The following is a 17,493-nucleotide window of genomic DNA, read 5'->3' as shown; positions in this document are numbered from 1 at the left end:
ACTTAGCAGTTCCTTTTGGGAGCAAATGCACACGTTGATTTTTTTTTCCTTTGCTTTTTTTGAATACAGCCTACATTCATAAATTTCTTGCTAGAAGGCTTTAAAAAACAAACAAACAAACCAACCCCAACCAAAAACGAAACAAACGAAAAAACAACCAACTCTAATAAATAAAATAAAATACATTAAAATAAAGTTACAGTACATCATGTTTCCTACAAGTCCCATCGCAGCAATGGATCCTTTCCAAGGTTCATAAATAATAGATTTGAAATGCTTCTCGGCACCGAGGGCGGCAAAGCAGCAGCAGCAGCAGCTAGCTGGGGTTCAGGTTGTGGAGCCGCTTCTCTCCAGTCCACCCGCATCTCTGGCGCTTGCCCAGTTTCTCGCCCACTGAAGTACGTCCGCCACGAACGCGCTTAGTCTCGCTTCCCCGAAGCGCTCGGCTTTAACTTAACCTGCAATTAAGACAGCACGGCGCAGGGCAGCCGGCGACCCGAAGGAACGGCGCCCGAAGCCGATTCTCCCCGCCGGGAGCCGCGCTGGGGCCAGCTGCTCCAGTCCGGGACACCCGCGGGGCGGCCGGAGTCGGGCGGGGGAGCGGAGCGGGAGCCGCGTCCCTACCTGCACTAGGCGGAGTTAGAGGCGACGCGGAGGCGCGGGCCGTGGGGCTGCTGCGCCAGGTGCTGCTGCTTCTGGCGGGTGGAGCGGACGGCCAGGATGGCCTGGCGGTTCTTGTACTGTACCATCTGCAGCGTGATCGCCGCGTTCCAGCCCTGCTCCTGCGCGCACCGAAAGTCGATCTCCTTCCCCTCGGCCATCACCACCGTGAAGTACACGTACTTGCCCTTCCGCTCCACGCAGTCCACCGTCTTCATGTTAGAGAAGTGAAGCTCCTTTATCTTGGCCGCCGGTTCGGCCGGCAGAGGCGGTGGCGGCTGCTGCTGCTGCGGCGGCTGCTGCTTAGGAGGGATGAGGAGCAGCCCCTCCTCAGTGAGGATGCAGCGCTTCTTTTTCCAGAGCTGCAGGAGCCCGTCGCTCCTCTTCTCCAGCACTCCCTCCTTCACCGCCTTGCAGCCGCCCTCCAACATCCTTCTCGCAGGGGCCGGCAGGGCCAACAGCCTCTGTCCGCAGGGGCTAGAGTCGGGGGGCAGCCGGCACCAACCGATGACTCTCCGCCCCGCGCCGGCTCCGAGGCGGAGGGCCGGGAGCGCCCCGGCCCGCAGAAAGCGTAGTGCCTGCCGCCCGTGCCGCGGCGTGGCGGGCAGCGGCGGGAGCGCTGCCGGTGCAGGCGACTGTCGGCGGGCTTCTTCCTCCCCTCGGCTTTTGAAGGCGCCTCTCCCACCCAGCGCCAGGAGTGACACCCAGCGGAAAAGACGGCTCCTCCCGCCGGCACCGGGGAAGCCCAGCGCCGCCGATGGCGCGGCCACGGTGCCGAGCAGCGAGAAGACCACGGAGCGACCGCCCCGCCCGTCGCCGCCCGCGGGGAGCGCTCCCCCGGGCTGAGCTCGGCCGCCCCTCTGCTCAGCAATGGGTAACACCGCCGGCCCCCCGCCCCGCCTCCTAGGCAGAGCACGAAACGGCTTCAGGAAGGACTTCCCCGCTCTATCTTGCTAATACAGGCAGCAAAGTAACGGCCCGAACGCTCCAGAGCGAGCTTTAGCTTTCACCGCGGTATGCCTGTACAATTCGGATTAAATTTCGTCAGCCTTCTCTCGTACAGAACAGGAGCAAAAAAGGCCCCTTTCTGTGTTTTTGGTTCAAGTCCAATATAGCCAGCACTGACTTCCAACAACGATCATCGCTCCATTAAACAAAGGAGAGAGCCTGACACACAACCCAGCACCATCGCGTTACCCGCTGCACACCTGCACCGCTCTCCTCTGTGCTGGGGAGAAACAGCTTCTACCGTACACAACACAACTACCGACTGCAGACCACTACGAGTAATGCCTAAAGCAAGCAAGGATTCATACCACTTCCCAAAAGGAACACTGGAACATCAGTAGTTAGAAATGTTAGAAGTGAAGGGAAAAAAACCCTGCCCCACAACAAACCACCAAACTGGCAACCAGCTAGGACCATTTTTCTTACTATCCTGCTCTGATTCCACACATTTGTTTCCTGTCTGAATTATTCCCCGAGGTTAGCTTTTTAACTCATTCATTTGAGTAGAAAGCGACACATGATTAGTATTTGAGTACTTTTAAGTCTTTTGATGCATTAGATGTAAATCAAAACCCCACAGAGCAGAAATTGGCTGACAATGCCAGCTGTTAGTTTCACGCCATAAGAGAGAGCACTGGGGTTCGGGGTTTTTTTTTTAATATGTATTTCATATGGATATAAAAAAAAAAAAAACTCTTCACAAACTCGGCTGCTACAAAGCAGGTCACATTGCAGCACAGGTCAGTGGGAGAACATTAGGGGGGAAAAAACCCACTATTAATGATAGCTTTAATGGAGTTTTATATCAAATAACATTTTAGAGAGGATTTCCTCTTATAACCTCTCCCTCTTGAAGTTCAAAGTTAATTTTGATAAGTTATTGAGAGGTAAACCATTAAGTCAATAACAGCAATTAAAATTTAGCTGCTTAACCTTTCCTGAGGTACCTGGAAGACATTCAGAATCAGTAACAAATACAACAATGCTAGCCATGAACTGAACAACAATAGATTATTATCCTTAACAGCCTCTAAAGAATATAGATTCTTCTCCTTCAGCTTTATATGCTGTAAGATGTAGCTTGTTCTCAGGAGGGTTAGAACTAGATGATCCTGGAGGTCCCTTCCAACCCTAACAATTCTATGATTCTAAAACTGAACTTCTGGAAGCATTTTTTTAATGTTAGTATTTTGAAACCCCACTTTGAACACAGTTAAATGTACTGCATTATCCCACTGAGATGCTGCTTTTCTTTAAATACAATTGCAAGGGTTTAAATGTGTATGTTCCATGTCTGTTACCTACACTGAAGTTCCAGCAGCGAGGCAGATCCTGCAGCCCTTCCTCCTGCAGTACCTGATGTGGAGATGCCTCCTACTGGCAGACCTGAAATACTACAACCTGAAAAACCACAACCTGGTCCTCCAAAGTCTCTACATCTAAAATACATTTATTCCTTACTGATTTTTTTTCCCCTTTCCCATGTTCAAAGTTGATAGGAGTAACAGAAATGTTTGGATGCTGAATACATTTGTCCTCCTCCATCATCCTAACCTAGACTCAAGTAGTTGAAATTCTATTATGTATAACCTTAAAGAGTAACTAGGGTAAGAGGAAATAAAGTGCTCTTTATAATCCCTGAGGCAAGATAAACATTGGTTTTGAGTAGCCACCACAGAAGACTACAAAGTCCCTATTTTTACTAGTGTTCTGCTGGGTAAATACATCTGCAGACAGTGGCCTGACACCAACTGTCAGCTACTACTTTCAAAGGGATGCTCAGGCCTGTCCTGAATGACAACCCTTAAAACATCACAATTTCTCCTACTACTGAGAAGAGGCTAAACCAGAGAAAAACTTATGAAGGAAATCTAAAGGAAATATGAGCTGGTCATTACTAGACAGAAAGAAAATGAGGGGAAAAAGTAGCCAAGGGTTGAGAAATACATGGCAAATGGATGTGTTGCACTATGCAGTTAAAGCAACTAGTCAGTAAGTGTTTATTACTAAAGGTATTTTGATTTTCACTGCCTCCCAGTCATTTCACTGGAACCTGCTGCTGACTGTAGACTGAAGCACCAAACATGATCTGGAGGGCAGATTTCTCTTTTTAGCAAGTTTCATCTCACCAATACCTGTAGATGCTTCACAGCACACCAGACAAAGGAAATATTTACCCTGTCTAACACACTGTCCCCAGCCTCAACATTTTCTATGACCCATGGCATTACCAAAGGAAGAAACTGCAGTTCAGACTGACATCCCAGCTGCTCTGGCTTGGCTTTTCCAAAGTCCCCTGCAGTGCACAGATAGCTGTCTTCCAAAAACATTAGAAACCACTTACACAGTGCAGAGGAAAGCCAGCCTGTAAGAGGGTTTAAATGACCTGCTCCTGTAGATTTGATCACCTAGTGCTGAGCACAACATGGGAGCTGAGAACATACCACTTCTCATCAACTGCAGAGCAGGTAAGATTGGGCAGATACTTGCAATACTTGAGCACATAGAAGCAAATCCCAGATCAGGAATGAAGACTTCTCTGCAGCTGCATAAAGATTAACTTTTCTTGTCAACACAGCACACTTCAGTTAGGCACCTGTGAAAACAGCAAGAAGCCTTCTGCCACATGCCCACACTCCTTGTGCATCCACTTCTGGTGTATGACAAGCAGACCCAAATGCAGAATAGCTTATCTTCTGCTTGGTGTACTCCATCTTGGCTTATTGACTTGTTCTAATTTTTCTGCAGAGACACAGGCCTCTAGCCTGGAAGATCACTAGCTCTGAGCAGAGGTCTAACATTGACTATTTAAAGTGACAAAACAAACCTTGTCCAACATGCCCATGGACAAAGTTCCACGTTTCCATCATTTGCTGTAGACAAGCATTAGCCATTGAAAGCCATTACTTCAAAATCATCTTGAAAACTTGCAGGGGGTTAAGTGCATCTCAAACAGAGCTAAGCAGTTAAGAAATGAAACCCAGTGTGGTAGCAACAACCTTTCTGACCCATAAAGTCTTGAATTGGAGGATGCTAAATCTATAGAAGGGAGAAAGCACTGTAGAGCTGAGTCTACCTAATCCAAAGGCAGTCCAGCTCTAAGCCCCAACCTAGCAGGCCATCACATACAGAATCATAGAATTGTTAGGGTTGGAAGGGACCTCAAGGATCAAGTTCCAACACCCCTGCCATGGACAGATCCTTCTTGTAATAGGGGAAATCACTTCATTATGAGACTGTTTCCATTGTACTGAGGAGTTTTATATCCCTATATCATTAAGCATGTCACGGGTTTCCAACCAGGTTGGAAAAGACCTCAGAGATCATCAAGTCCAACCTATTACCTAACACCTCCTGACAACTAAACCACAGCTCCAAGTGCCACAGCCAAGCTTTTGTTGAACACTTCCAGGGACGCTGACTTCCTTTTGCTGCACTCTGGAGAGCACAAGGTTAGTCTAGAGGGCAGCTTTCCAAAATCCATCAACAGAGATGGATTCATGGCTCTGGATCTTGCAGGCTGCAGATGAGTTTTGACATCTGCCAACTCTCCTTTTAGAATACTGTATCCCATTGTGTGATATGGAGATATTAAAGAGAAAGCAATCTAAACAAGCCAAATTTCTTGAGAATAGTGACCTCTGGAATACATGAGACAATTCTAAACAGTGATTTCTCTTTTTAAGATACAGTTTGCCAGATGCTGTTAGCAAATATGGGCTAGATTGTAAGTAAGGACTTCAATACTGATGTCCAAAAGTATGGACCTCAAAGCCCTGTACTAATGGCTACTCAAACTCATAAAGTACCATCGAGTATGTCTCTGCATGTGGCAAATTTCCAGTTTAAAGTTAATCCTGGGAAAGACTTAGAAGAGACCTAAATGATACATAAAGATCTGGTAAGGCCAGTACCAAAAAGGCTAAGCAATTCTGGCAGGATTTACATCTACATTAATAGAGAGCTACCAGAGAATGTGATACTAACTTTTCACTACTCTATGAACTACAGGTTACTTAAAAAGCACTTAAGAGCACAGCTTTAACAGTACTGGTTTTATATACAGCTATATATAATAAGAGCTACTTCTCCCACATTCATGAAGAGGATAAAGATGACACCTGACAGACATTCTGAAATCAAGCAGTGTGGTATTTAAGCCTTTAAGGAATAAACAAAGCAAACCCAAAACACAAAGAAAACAAAAACCAAAAACCCCCATCAAAACCCAAACAAAATAAGCAAACAAAAAAAACCCAGAACAGTTTAGAGCACATTAAATCTTCTTCCTCACAGCAGGGCTGAGGATTCAGAACAGCACTTGGGATAACTTTCATTCTGTACTACTTACCTGCAAGCCAGAGGCATACTAGAGAACCTCTTCCACCAGCCCCATCCTGATGTGGCTGTTGCATTTTGCTTGCCCTTTTCTTTTCAAACCTTTAAAACCTTTATGGCTAAGTCAGTATATTAATGGCAAGGAAAAAAAACCAACACAATGCCACACACAACAAAACAATGAAAAAGTAGCTACTGAAGAAACAGCAACTAGACCCATGGGGAGGTTGGACATCTTTTTCCAACCCTAGAAGGACCTTCCTGTGTCCCAAAAAACCCACCAAACCCACCACTGTCTGGGTACTTGCTTAGAAGATCAGAACTTCTATAGTTATGTGAAGGACAAGACTGTGTGGGATAGAGTAGCATCTTCCTGACTGGGATAATTCAAATGGAAGACATCAGTTCAAGCCAAGTACATTCAAATTCACATCTCAAGAGACTTCTAGTGCTGGGCTAGAGGAAAAGCTAGGATTAGAAGGATCCTTCCATCTGTATGTTTCAATTGACACTGAACATCCAATACAGAAAAAGTATGAACCAGAATGTGCAACCTAGTGAACAAAACATTAAGTGAGGAAAGAGGAATTCCTCAGTGTTTGTTTTCTCTTCTGTAGATGCTTGATTCAGTGAGTACAAACTCTGATACACCTAAGTGTTCTAGTACTCCCTTAGGGTGCAGGACAGATTTTGTTTGGGATAACCTAGCTCCATCTACACAAACTGAAAATCCAAGGCATGTTTCTTGGCTCCAGATTTCATACCGATAGCCAATGCCTTAGACAAGCAGGCAATACTGAAGTCCTTCACCAGATCTAGCCCTGCCTGTAGACACTTGTCTGCTCAAAACCACTCCAACACCTAGCTCAGATTCACAGGTACCACACTGCAAATTGAAAGCATGGATCAAACTTTCCAGCTGTTGTTGCTTGGTTTTAAAATGCTATGCAATTTACTTGCCAGGAACTCTCAAACTTCTGGTTCTAGTAAGAAGTGAACTGCACCATGAAAGATATGCCTTTACCAGTTTATACATGGAGATAACACATCATAATAAAACAAGACTAGCTTCTGAAAATACTAGGTTTTATTCACACCCCAGTGGTAAACAATAACCTTAACATGACTAGGTTTCTTTTGTAGATCACTATGTCACATAAAATACAAAACCCATAGCATAAACAAGCTGACAGTTATGGATGTTTAATGTGGTCTTCACTGGAAATTAAACAAGTTATACTAGTCTTCTCAAGTAGTCAAATTCAAAATGCATCATCATCATCTCCTACCTAGTACAAGTCACTGCCATTTCTATAACAAAGTAATGAAGGCACAGCTAGTGCAAGCAGACTTAAACCCGTTCAGACTACTGGGCTGAAAAATACTTTGGTTGGTTCTTCAGGAGAGAGTTGAAACAAATATTGGTCTCAGTTAACAGTTCTGATAATCTTCACAGCTGCAGTCTAATAGCTACATGACAAAGACTTCACAAGAACCCAACTATGTAGCAATGAATTAACATTCATGCTTTAAGGGATTTACTGCATTCTACGTTATTGGCAGAAAATTATGCTGTTAAAATGCTAGGTAGACTGAACCTACATTTTAAACTGGTTCTTATGTGTTGGATTTTATTTTTGTTTTTAACAAATCGGTTACTTAATTCTACCAAGATACAAAACATAAGGCTGTAAGTAACTAATAGTTGTGTTTAGGCTATTACAGTGCAGGTAATCCTCAAGGCCACATACACACTGCTTCACTGCTGCTTGCATTCTGCTGGGTTTTGATCCTTCTGCTGAGAAAAAAAAAAAAAAGGGAAGTATCAGGTTGCAGATATCAGTGTTTGAGAAGAACTATTAATATTGCCAAGCATACCTCATCAAGTTCCTGTACTCTTTATTCATCCCTGCCCTTAAATCAAGGGCCCAGTATGATTAATGCTACTGTCTTTGGATGTAGCAACTGACAGCACATTTATTTTCTTTGTTAGTGCCTAAGTGTATGATCCAAGAACAAAAATCTGTTCAGAACTAAGTGTTGCAGAAGCAACTGTAGAGTAATGCAATGAAACACCAAATCATGGTTCATCCTTAACACACTGGAAATATCTTTTGCAATAAATTCTAGTTCTGTTATATTGAAACAGACAACCAACGACATCCTACACTAATATGGAAATTCAAGGAAAAGGCTTTGCGGGGTGTGGGGGAGAGCAGGACAGAGCTCTTTTGCAAGCTTTACTCCATTACCTTGGCCTGGATAGCTATTCTAGCACCACAGTGCTTCACTAAATTCAGCTAGTTTTCAGCCTGTGATCAGCTTATAACTACTTATTCGTAAATTAATACACTATGGTACTATTACTGTCTCTGGCTCATTGGAAGCTCATTCAGAGCACTCTGTCCTGTCCTTTCTCAGTTCTGTTTAGCCTATAAAAAACAATCTGAAATGGTGGAAATCAGCCCATCTTGCAGTTGTTTCATTTTGATTCCAATTTTTTTTTTTGCATGGGAAGCAATTTGAATACCCTATTGCAGATGAAAGATCACTGACAGGCTGCACATTTTGTTCCACAGTTCTATATCCTGCATCTTTCTAGGTACAATGCCCAGAATAGTCATGCAAAAGTACTTTGATTGTAGCTCAGACAATCCCTACCGAAAAATATGCTGCCTCCTCCTTTGAAATTGCAAGCACATTTTGCAACAGACAGATTTCATTTTCATGACAGAAAATGTCACTTGTCACCATCAGATGCTTTCAGGGGGCCAAACATTCCTTTCCTCAGCCAGGAAAATTATATGAATTGAGTGGCTCACAATCAATTTTCCAGCAAACTGAGCTTGTCTGGTGATTTGTCCTTCCCAGAGACTAAGAAAGGTGCCAGTTGCTTTTGGCTGTTCCCATTTTAGTACTGGCTGTAGGTGTGTTCCTGAACTTGATTTCTGTTAGTTATTGCCTACCCTGAAAAAGCCTCAATCTTGTATTCTGCTGGGAAAAATCTGTGTCAGAGTCAGCTGGTGGTAAATTCCCCAAAACTGAGTCTGGATTACTCACTTCTCTGCATGTTCTTACAACCATTACAGAATATATTCACCATCAGAAGCAACTTGCTGCAAGTCAATTTCATAGAAACCCAAGCTTGACTGATTTCAGCACTCAAAGCCAAAAGTTCCTTTTACAAAATGAAAAATGGAGAAAACTTTTTTAAAGTTGCTCTACCAACATTAGTCTGTCAGAATTAGGACTGAAACAGCCTCAGGTAAGACATACTCACTATAAGAACTATCAATTAAATGCTTAAACTAAACACATCAGTATTTAACCTACATAAAATTTTAAATGTGTTTATGCACACCAACTTCAAACATTCTTTTTAATTCCTTACTTTTGGGTCGTAATCAGGATCATTTTCTTCATCTGCTTCTTCTTCCCCCTCCTGAAAGAAAACATTTGTTTACATTTCTCTAGCTTATCCACATTCAGCTTCCTGAGGCATTTTCAAGAGAAATCAATCAAATTATACTCTTAAGTGCATTAATTACCACATCAACTTTGGCATATTTGTTGCCTTCCACATAGCACATAATCTTTGGACATCAACTGCAACTTAATTTGTAAGATACCTTAGAGTTGCTTTTGTTTCATGTGAGTTTCTTGTTTGTTTGGGTTTTTCTGTTGGTTTTTTTTGTTGTTTTGGTTCTTTTCTAATATTCACCCTAGGTGTTGTATCTTGCATTCATACAAAACACTTCAACTTCCTATCCAGAAAACCGGAAAGGAATTTATTCCAGGTAACAAATGACAAAAGGGAAACCATTTAAATCAAGGTCATCTGTCAGCTTACCTCATCATCTGCCTCTTCACCTTCTTCATCATACTAGGAGAAAAACAACAAATGGTTTTCATAGTGTCATAAATACAGCCATTTATAGCTCAAGCAAACATCAGAAATGACATTTTATTGTGTTCTAAAGATCTCCACACACCTGACAGATTTAAAAGTGCTTTATACACCAGCAGGAGCAATGCTCAGTCTCTTGAACTGTACTCTGGCAGAGAAAACCATCTGCATTAAGTTCCCTACATGCAACACTGGAGAAGCTTAGACTGTGCTAACAATTCTGGCCAGTAGAGTGTCTCAAAGCCTAAGACAAACCACAGCCCCACACTTCCCTCTTCCACCTCCCCCAGCAGAGGCTTTGGACTAAGGCTTACCATTTTACATTCTAAAATTTAAGGCAGGATTGATCTTAACCAAATCAAGCTGTCAAACTGTCCTTGTTTGCACAGAGGCAGAAGAGAGAAATATTTTACTCATATAAAGTTCTGGAGCTTTGTGGTTTGTTTTTCAAGCTGAGAACCTTTAAAAGCACTTAATTCATGCTTTTGTACAGCTTGCTTTGAAAATCTTGGCGTGCTTTGAATGTATTTATCACTTTCTAAGAAGAATGCCCCCCTGAAAGGAGCAGGCTTGAATCTCAAGGAACTTGGTAGCTCAGTATCACTGCAAGCCCAAAGAACAGGCTGAGCAGCTAAACAGACATTTCTCTGGCAGCTCATTACAGTTCCATCGAGGTCCTGGGTGCACCACCCTAGGAATGCCTTATGCACAAAATTCTACTTGTCTTCTAAACACTCAGCTTCCACCATTACTTCTACCACAAAACTCTGAGGTCACCTCTTCAAAGATTAGTTACTTCTATGCTGCTCTTCACAGAGTAATCTGGGAAGCTCAGCTCAAACTACTGTTGACACATCCCATTCTAAGGATATCAACACTGTAAGTGAGATGTAGGAAGACAGCAACCCTTTGAACACCTTTTGAGAAGGCTATGTTTTATCTTTGAGTTGGAAAGAATGTAAACACCTTGTAACTGAAGAGAAAGACTAGGCAGAAGCTGACTGGGTATGTTGAGAAGCCTGTTTGTCAGTATTAACCTATTGTATGCTTTGCTTGGACTCATGTCAGTGAACGGATAGCCAATTGGGATGTGACAGCTCTGTATTAGAAAAGTGTATAAGTTGACTGTGTAACAGAGTAGCAGGCTTTAGGCTTTGGCTTATGCTTAAGCTCTTGCTTTGCTTTTGCTTGTACTTAGTTACATAGGCAGTCAATGCTTTTGCCTTTCACAATAAGAGTGAAAGAGTTGGGGCTGTTCAGTCTGGAGAAGAGAAGGCTCCGAGGTGACCTTATTGTGGCCTTCCAGTATCTGAAGGGGGCTACAAGAAATCTGGGGAGGGACTTTTTAGGATCTCAGGGAGTGATAGGACTAAACGGAATGGAATGAAGCTGGAAGTGGGGAGATTCAGGCTGGACATGAGGAGGAAGTTCTTCTCCATGAGAGTGGTGAGAGCCTGGAACAGGTTGTCCAGGGAGGTGGTTGAGGCCCCATCCCTGGAGGTGTTTAAGGCCAGGCTGGATGAGGCTCTGGCCAGCCTCATCTAGTGTGGGGTGTCCCTGCACATGGCAGGGTGGTTGGAACTGGCTGATCCTTGTGGTCCCTTCCAACCCTGATTGATTCTATGATTCTAAGAGTCTTCTCGTCTTATCTTCACATGGAAACACCGTAACATGCAGCCTATGAGAAGAACACTACAGATACAATTATAGTGAGAAACTACCCAAAGTCTTTAAAGCAGCATCATTTCAGAAAGATCATCATACTTACATCATCATCATCATCTTCAATAGCTTCTCCTGTGAAGTACAACACTGATCGGGGCACTATACGCTCACGCAAGAAGTGGCCTATTTCGAAGTCTGCAGCAAGGACTGCCTCAGAATCATCATCCTGCATAAAACAACATTATTTCCTAAACCATAAGCTCATTACCACTTCTGATACAAACCCACAAATTGCACAGCCTTCGTGGCCAAACTTATACAAATCCCACACAGTGATGTTTTTTGTTCAGCACTTGGCTTTATAGAATTGATATTGTGGAGCCCAGCTGTACTCTCTGAACAGCCTACCTGCATCATGCAGTGGGTTTTTTTTATTCAGTAGGCATAATTATACAAAAGCCTGCTGTTCTACTCTCTCCCCACCCTCAACTTGCTTTTGTTCTATGTAGAAAAATTGTTTAGTACCTCCCTCAGACTTTCAGTCCCTATGCACAATATCCTTAAGAACTAAACACTAACCAGATGAGCCTATATAAAGATCTTACAAGCAATTCCTGCAGCACATCTCCTTCATGATGCCCATTAAGTAGGCCATTGTAAAGCTCCTGAGCCCCTAAAAGTACTCTGATCCAATCCCAGGCTTTCAATTCCTTTTGTTTAAATACTACAACGTTTTGCTGTCTCCCATCTGAGAAGTTACCTCCTGTTTGAAAGGCTTCTGAGTTTTAACGCTATGAACATATGGACTGTGGCATCCATGCCAACTGGAGTTCCAACAGTATGCTTCAGGAGGCTTTAATCAGATTCCTCACTCAAGCTGCATAACATACTGTAAACAACACACACTGGAAACATCACCGACTTGGCAACTCCCTCCCTTGCTCTGGCCAAGGACAGCACAAGCTGACAAGGAAACACAAACCCTGGGACATTTCTCACCATCTCCTCTAGTTGAAGATAGAAAAGCATCTTCTGGGGCGATAATGTAATTCCTTTCCTGCTCTCCCCCTCTCATTTGTTCCTCTCTCTCTCTCCCTTTTCCCCCTTCCTCTGTTCTGGTTGATTTATCCTTTAATAAATAGCCTCAGTTGTGCCTTAATTTCACACATAGGAATGTTCTAAAAGAACAAGTCTCTTCCCCAACCTTCAGGCCAAGGCATATTCAGCACTGGTTTAGTGGCTTTGGTAGTTTTTCTCCTTACAAAAACATGGCTTGTTTGCTAACAGTGAGCACACAGAAGAGTGGGCTCTTGAAGTTTTCTCTACTTGCTTTATTACTCTAAGAGTTACTAGCTTGGCAATTTTTTTAACAGCATAAATTACAAACCAGACAGACGCAGCCATTCGAGAAGATCATCCAAACAGCACCCAAAAGGAGAGACTTAAACACTACCCATTAGACCAGAGGCTAGTAATAAAGATCACTATGTTTGTACAACTCTGAACCATTCACAAGGTGCCTTTCAGGAAAGGTAAGCTTTTAATTGACTATATTGAACTCCACCATCCAACTCAACAAACACTCCTTCTAACAAATAAACCTCAAGTCCATTATATTAAATACAGAAATAGCTAAAGCAGAAGCTTTTTAACATTTTCCCCATTTCAACAAACACTTTGTACATAAGGCAGGAATTCTACTTTTGCTTCTCCTCCACACTCCCATATTTTAAATAAGCCAACTCACCAGGTCTCCACTTTCAGGAACTGTAGGAAAAAAAAAAAAGAGAAGAAATAAGTGAGCTGAGTATATGCTGCAGTTGAAGTTAATGCAGACAAACTAATGTGCGGTTTACCTTCAGGAGGACTAAAGAAGTTGAAGAAAGAGTCATTTGTAACAGTTTTTGTCACTGTTCTAACTGTTCCACGGCCCTTATGTTTCTGCTTCTTCTTAATGGTTTTCAAAGTAACGTTCTTTCCTTTTTTCCAGTCTATTTGGCAACTGAAGAGGAAAGGGAAAAAAGCAAACAGCTGCAAGCTTAACCCTGACTGTGCAGTGATAGGCTCTAAATTGGGCATCACTCAGAAGAACAGTCAGAACATTAAAGAGACATTAAGAAAAAACAACTAACAGGCCATGATGCATAGAGCTCTGATGTATCCAGAGCTCTGATGCAAGCCAGAGAAACCTGGGTTTCTCTCCTCCTGTTCACAAGGCACATGCATAGATTCCTTACAGTCAGAAAATAAGAGCTAATTTAGAACAAAAGACATCACTGGAAAAGGACTGTAGCAGCTCTTAAAAAAATCACAAGAAATTTAGATTTAAAAGGATTGATTCCCATTCCTCTTCTCCCTCTCTCAAACAGACCAACTGCAAGACACTCAGTTCAACACTTACAAAACCAATTGAATCAACTGCAGTTATAGAAATTAAAACTGCAGCAGAGTTTCCAAAATGCTGCATATCAGAAATAAGAAAAGAGTAAAAGTGATTGAAGTTTGAAAAAGCTATCAAGGTCTACAAAAAGATAGTATCATCCACCTTCCAAAATAGCTTTAGTGTTTGCAGAACAATATTTCCAAACAAATACTAATTAATTTTTAAAATTTATATTATATATACTTATAAACTGTAATATAAAATATGGTTTTATATATTTATTGAAGTTACTGAAAAGCACTAAAAAAACCCAAGTCAAACCCACCTCTTTACAAGTTGGTAGGTAGTAATATTTAATTTACAATTTATTACCACTTACCCTGTACAACCCATGATTTCTGGTCCATCAAAGGAGAAGGGATCAGAATCATCTGGCTCTGACCTCATTCTGTATGTCTTTGTCAATACTTCATTTGTGAAGTAGTCATTTGGTTCAAAATAGAATTCTAATGTGAAACTCTTAAAAAAGAATTGCAGAATGACAACTTCAGTAGTTTGGCAACACATACCTTTAACTTCTGAACAGTTAAAATTCGACCCCCAAAATAAACATGCAACAGAATATATGTCTCTTCCAACAAAGAAATGGTGCACATATGTAAACGTTCTAGAATTTGCTGCCCAAGTTGTACCAAAAAAAAAAAAATCTTCAAATGTTTTCCTTTACTATGCTGACCTTATGCTAATGTTAATATACTGCCTGCAGTAGCAATGGAAGACCTCCCAGTGTAAAGCTCTATGCTAAGGCACAGAGAGAGCTTGCAGATTTCAAACATTAAAACTTAGCAAGCTAACTGATTTCTGTCAAGGGAATTACAATCATAACACTTATGCAAAAAAGTACCTGAAGGTAGCAAAATTAAAAAGTGAGTCTTAGTCATCAGATAAGGCCAAGATAACTCATCAGAATCTGAAGGTTAAATTAAGTATAAATACATCCATATAGTACTGCAGACTAGTATTAGTCTGTACTATATTAGTCTTCCTTCAATTCTGAGATGCACTACAGACAGACTATATTCAGCCTTCCCTCCATCTGAGCAGCACACTGGCTTAGGACTATAAATGCTACAGCCAGTACTGCTCAGAAACCAAAAGAATAATTTATACCACTGTAATGTTTGTTTTTTTTTTCAGATGACAAGCAGCATATTTCTTGACTGCCATAAGACAACTGACTACCACAGACCAAGTTACTAATATACAAATAAGTCTGAAGATAACACACAAGTAATCTTAACAGGTGAAACTAACCATAGGCTGTCCAACTTCGGAAAATTTCACTTTTACATCTTTTAAGTGTTTCAGGATAGGTTCATCATGTTCCTGTAAAGAGAGGAGTTTATTCAATTCTTATAATAGCTAACTGTATGCAGATTTAAGACCCTGCAGAGGTAAAAGCCATTTAGAATGAGTTTTACATAGGACAAGAACGCTATTACAGTGCTGAACACGTCCATGAACATGACCAGCAGATGGCAACAACGGCTGTACAGAGTTTCCACTGCACCACACAACTTAAATTCATGCAAACACCAAATCCAGTTTTTAACAGTATCTAATGCACATCTCATACACGCACTCCTATAAGCACAGGAAATGCATAAGTAAGGTAAATCAGGTTCAAATAAATAACAATATAAGAAGGTATTTCAGAGTGCTCAGTGCTTTCAGTTGAACAAAGTACCAGAGATGACATCCAAGTACTTGTTCCTTTTTCACTCTCCATAGACAAAGTAATAACATACTGTTTCTATATTCCTGTCTTAAGGACACTTGGATTAAGTACTAACAACTTCAAACAAGCCAGAACCACCACCTACCTGAACCATATCACTGAGCAAGTCCACGTTCTTGAATACTGTCAGCCAAAACTCAGGAATTCCTTTAGGGTCTTCTTTTTCTTCATCTTTTTTTTCCTCTTCAAGCTTGGCTTTCTCTTTCATTTCCTCCTTGATAGAATAAAAAAGTTAGCTTTTCTTACCTTTCAGAGTGACCACAAAGTTCATGAAAAATGTCATATTGGTATCAGTACAGATTTTTCTGTGCATGCCTTAAGCAGTCATTAAGAATTATCACTATAAGCAATCATTATGCACCCAAATTATTTTTTTAAAGCTGTAATTACTGTATTGAATCTCGTTTCATGCCAAAGCTTGAGATATTGAGAGCTAATTAAGATACTCACTGAAATATCTTCTTCACCATCTGCTTTCCATTCACACTCTTCCTCTGTAGGTTCATAAATTGCATTGATGATTTCACTTCGCTGGAAGATTAAAGCAAGAGTATTTTCCCATATCCTAGTCATTGCAATCAACAATGCCCTACACCAATAAATTCCTCACTCCAGTTACACAAATAGCCATACATTAACTACTAATTCACAACTTTTTCTTCTGGCCCTTGAAAGCAACTCAGCAGTTAAGAGCTTTTCAATATGCTAAAATATACACCAAAGTTCCAGAAAGGTAACCTTATCATCTGACATCTGCTCATGAACAAGATGAGGCCTGGTATATTGAAGTGATTTAGGGAAACATGGAACAGACTGCATTTTTCTTCCACCTTAATCTTAGCTAATATTCACATGGATGGTAAAATTTCATCAATGTAGCTGAATGGGCACATATGAGATCAAAGTAATTCAGAACATGCATAAACTTTCAGTTTATATTCCCTTTTGTTTTATCTAAAGCTTTTAAGTACAAATCAGATTAGCATTAAAATACCTTGTCAAATAAGGGCTGATAGAGAGCAGCATACTTTCTTTCCAGCTCATGAACTTCCTCATAGAATTTTGCTTCTATCTGTGCACACTGAACTTGAAGGTTCTTGAGAGCATTCACACGTCTTTTAACAACTTTAGGCAAGCTGAAAAATTCAGTGACACAACTGTTACTAACACTGCATTCTAAGCACAATCATGACCCCTCCCTAACCACTCCCCTTGCAAGTTAACCAACTTGCAACAGACCAAATTTTACACTGTTTTAAGCTTTAGAAAATGTGGCAGTTTAGGCTGGGTGCCCCCTGCCACTGCCGCATGAGATACACCTCTGGTGTCCTGGGTGCCCACCCATAGGGGTGGACACAGGAAACGACGTATTTCTACCCATAAATCCTGCACCCTATAAGGCCATCTGCAAAGTCATTCTCTTCCTCTTTCTTCCCTCTCTGCTCCCACGGGAGATGTCCTCTCTTATCGGGTAATGCCGGGGGAGTATCCTCAAGGCCTCTTAGGCCTGTCTAGGCCTAATGCCAGGAGGAGAATGGAGGGGGGGCAGTCTCAGACCTGGCCAGCCTGAGACTTGCCTAGCAGTGGGAGGGGGAAGAAAGAGCCCTGGGGGATTTGGGTTTACCCTCAGGTGGGAAGAAGGGAAGGATTGGGAAGCTTTGGGAATTCTGTGAGGGGTTCTGTACGCTTTGGGATACTCTTTGTCACTATGCTTTGTAGCTTGTAGTTCTCTGT

The 17,493-nt window shown here is 41.9% G+C and overlaps 2 protein-coding genes across 7 annotated transcripts in view; both read right to left on the bottom strand.

Moving 5' to 3' along the window:
• Window positions 1-629: 629 nt before the first annotated feature.
• On the bottom strand, window positions 630-1,091 carry PHLDA1 (pleckstrin homology like domain family A member 1). The gene has a single exon (XM_054399846.1). It carries the CDS (start codon window positions 1,089-1,091, stop codon window positions 630-632), a length of 462 nt encoding a protein of 153 aa, XP_054255821.1.
• A 6,001-nt stretch (window positions 1,092-7,092) lies between these two features.
• NAP1L1 (nucleosome assembly protein 1 like 1) overlaps window positions 7,093-17,493 on the bottom strand; it is a 32,419-nt gene continuing 22,018 nt past the window's right edge. The window contains exons 5-15 of one of the 6 annotated variants that reach the window (XM_054399881.1): window positions 16,754-16,895; window positions 16,210-16,290; window positions 15,845-15,973; window positions 15,276-15,347; window positions 14,341-14,480; window positions 13,435-13,580; window positions 13,326-13,345; window positions 11,682-11,804; window positions 9,857-9,889; window positions 9,398-9,448; window positions 7,093-7,804 (exon numbers count right to left, since the gene is read on the bottom strand). In XM_054399881.1, the coding sequence (XP_054255856.1) occupies window positions 7,766-7,804; window positions 9,398-9,448; window positions 9,857-9,889; window positions 11,682-11,804; window positions 13,326-13,345; window positions 13,435-13,580; window positions 14,341-14,480; window positions 15,276-15,347; window positions 15,845-15,973; window positions 16,210-16,290; window positions 16,754-16,895 (976 nt within the window). In that variant the 3' untranslated portion in view covers window positions 7,093-7,765. The remainder of the gene's footprint in view (window positions 7,805-9,397; window positions 9,449-9,856; window positions 9,890-11,681; window positions 11,805-13,325; window positions 13,346-13,434; window positions 13,581-14,340; window positions 14,481-15,275; window positions 15,348-15,844; window positions 15,974-16,209; window positions 16,291-16,753; window positions 16,896-17,493) is intronic. The other 5 variants (XM_054399882.1, XM_054399887.1, XM_054399885.1 and 2 more) reach the window with 5 other exon arrangements.

Source organism: Indicator indicator, chromosome 3 (assembly GCF_027791375.1).
Source record: "Indicator indicator isolate 239-I01 chromosome 3, UM_Iind_1.1, whole genome shotgun sequence".
NCBI classification, from domain to species: domain Eukaryota; kingdom Metazoa; phylum Chordata; class Aves; order Piciformes; family Indicatoridae; genus Indicator; species Indicator indicator.
Note: the sequence above shows the minus strand (reverse complement) of the source record. Positions and strands in the feature narration are given on the sequence as shown.

What these genes read in the sequence shown, in the direction of transcription:
- PHLDA1 (XM_054399846.1), bottom strand. Translation starts at nt 1,091, where the DNA reads ATGTTGGAGGGCGGCTGCAAGGCGGTGAAGGAGGGAGTGCTGGAGAAG.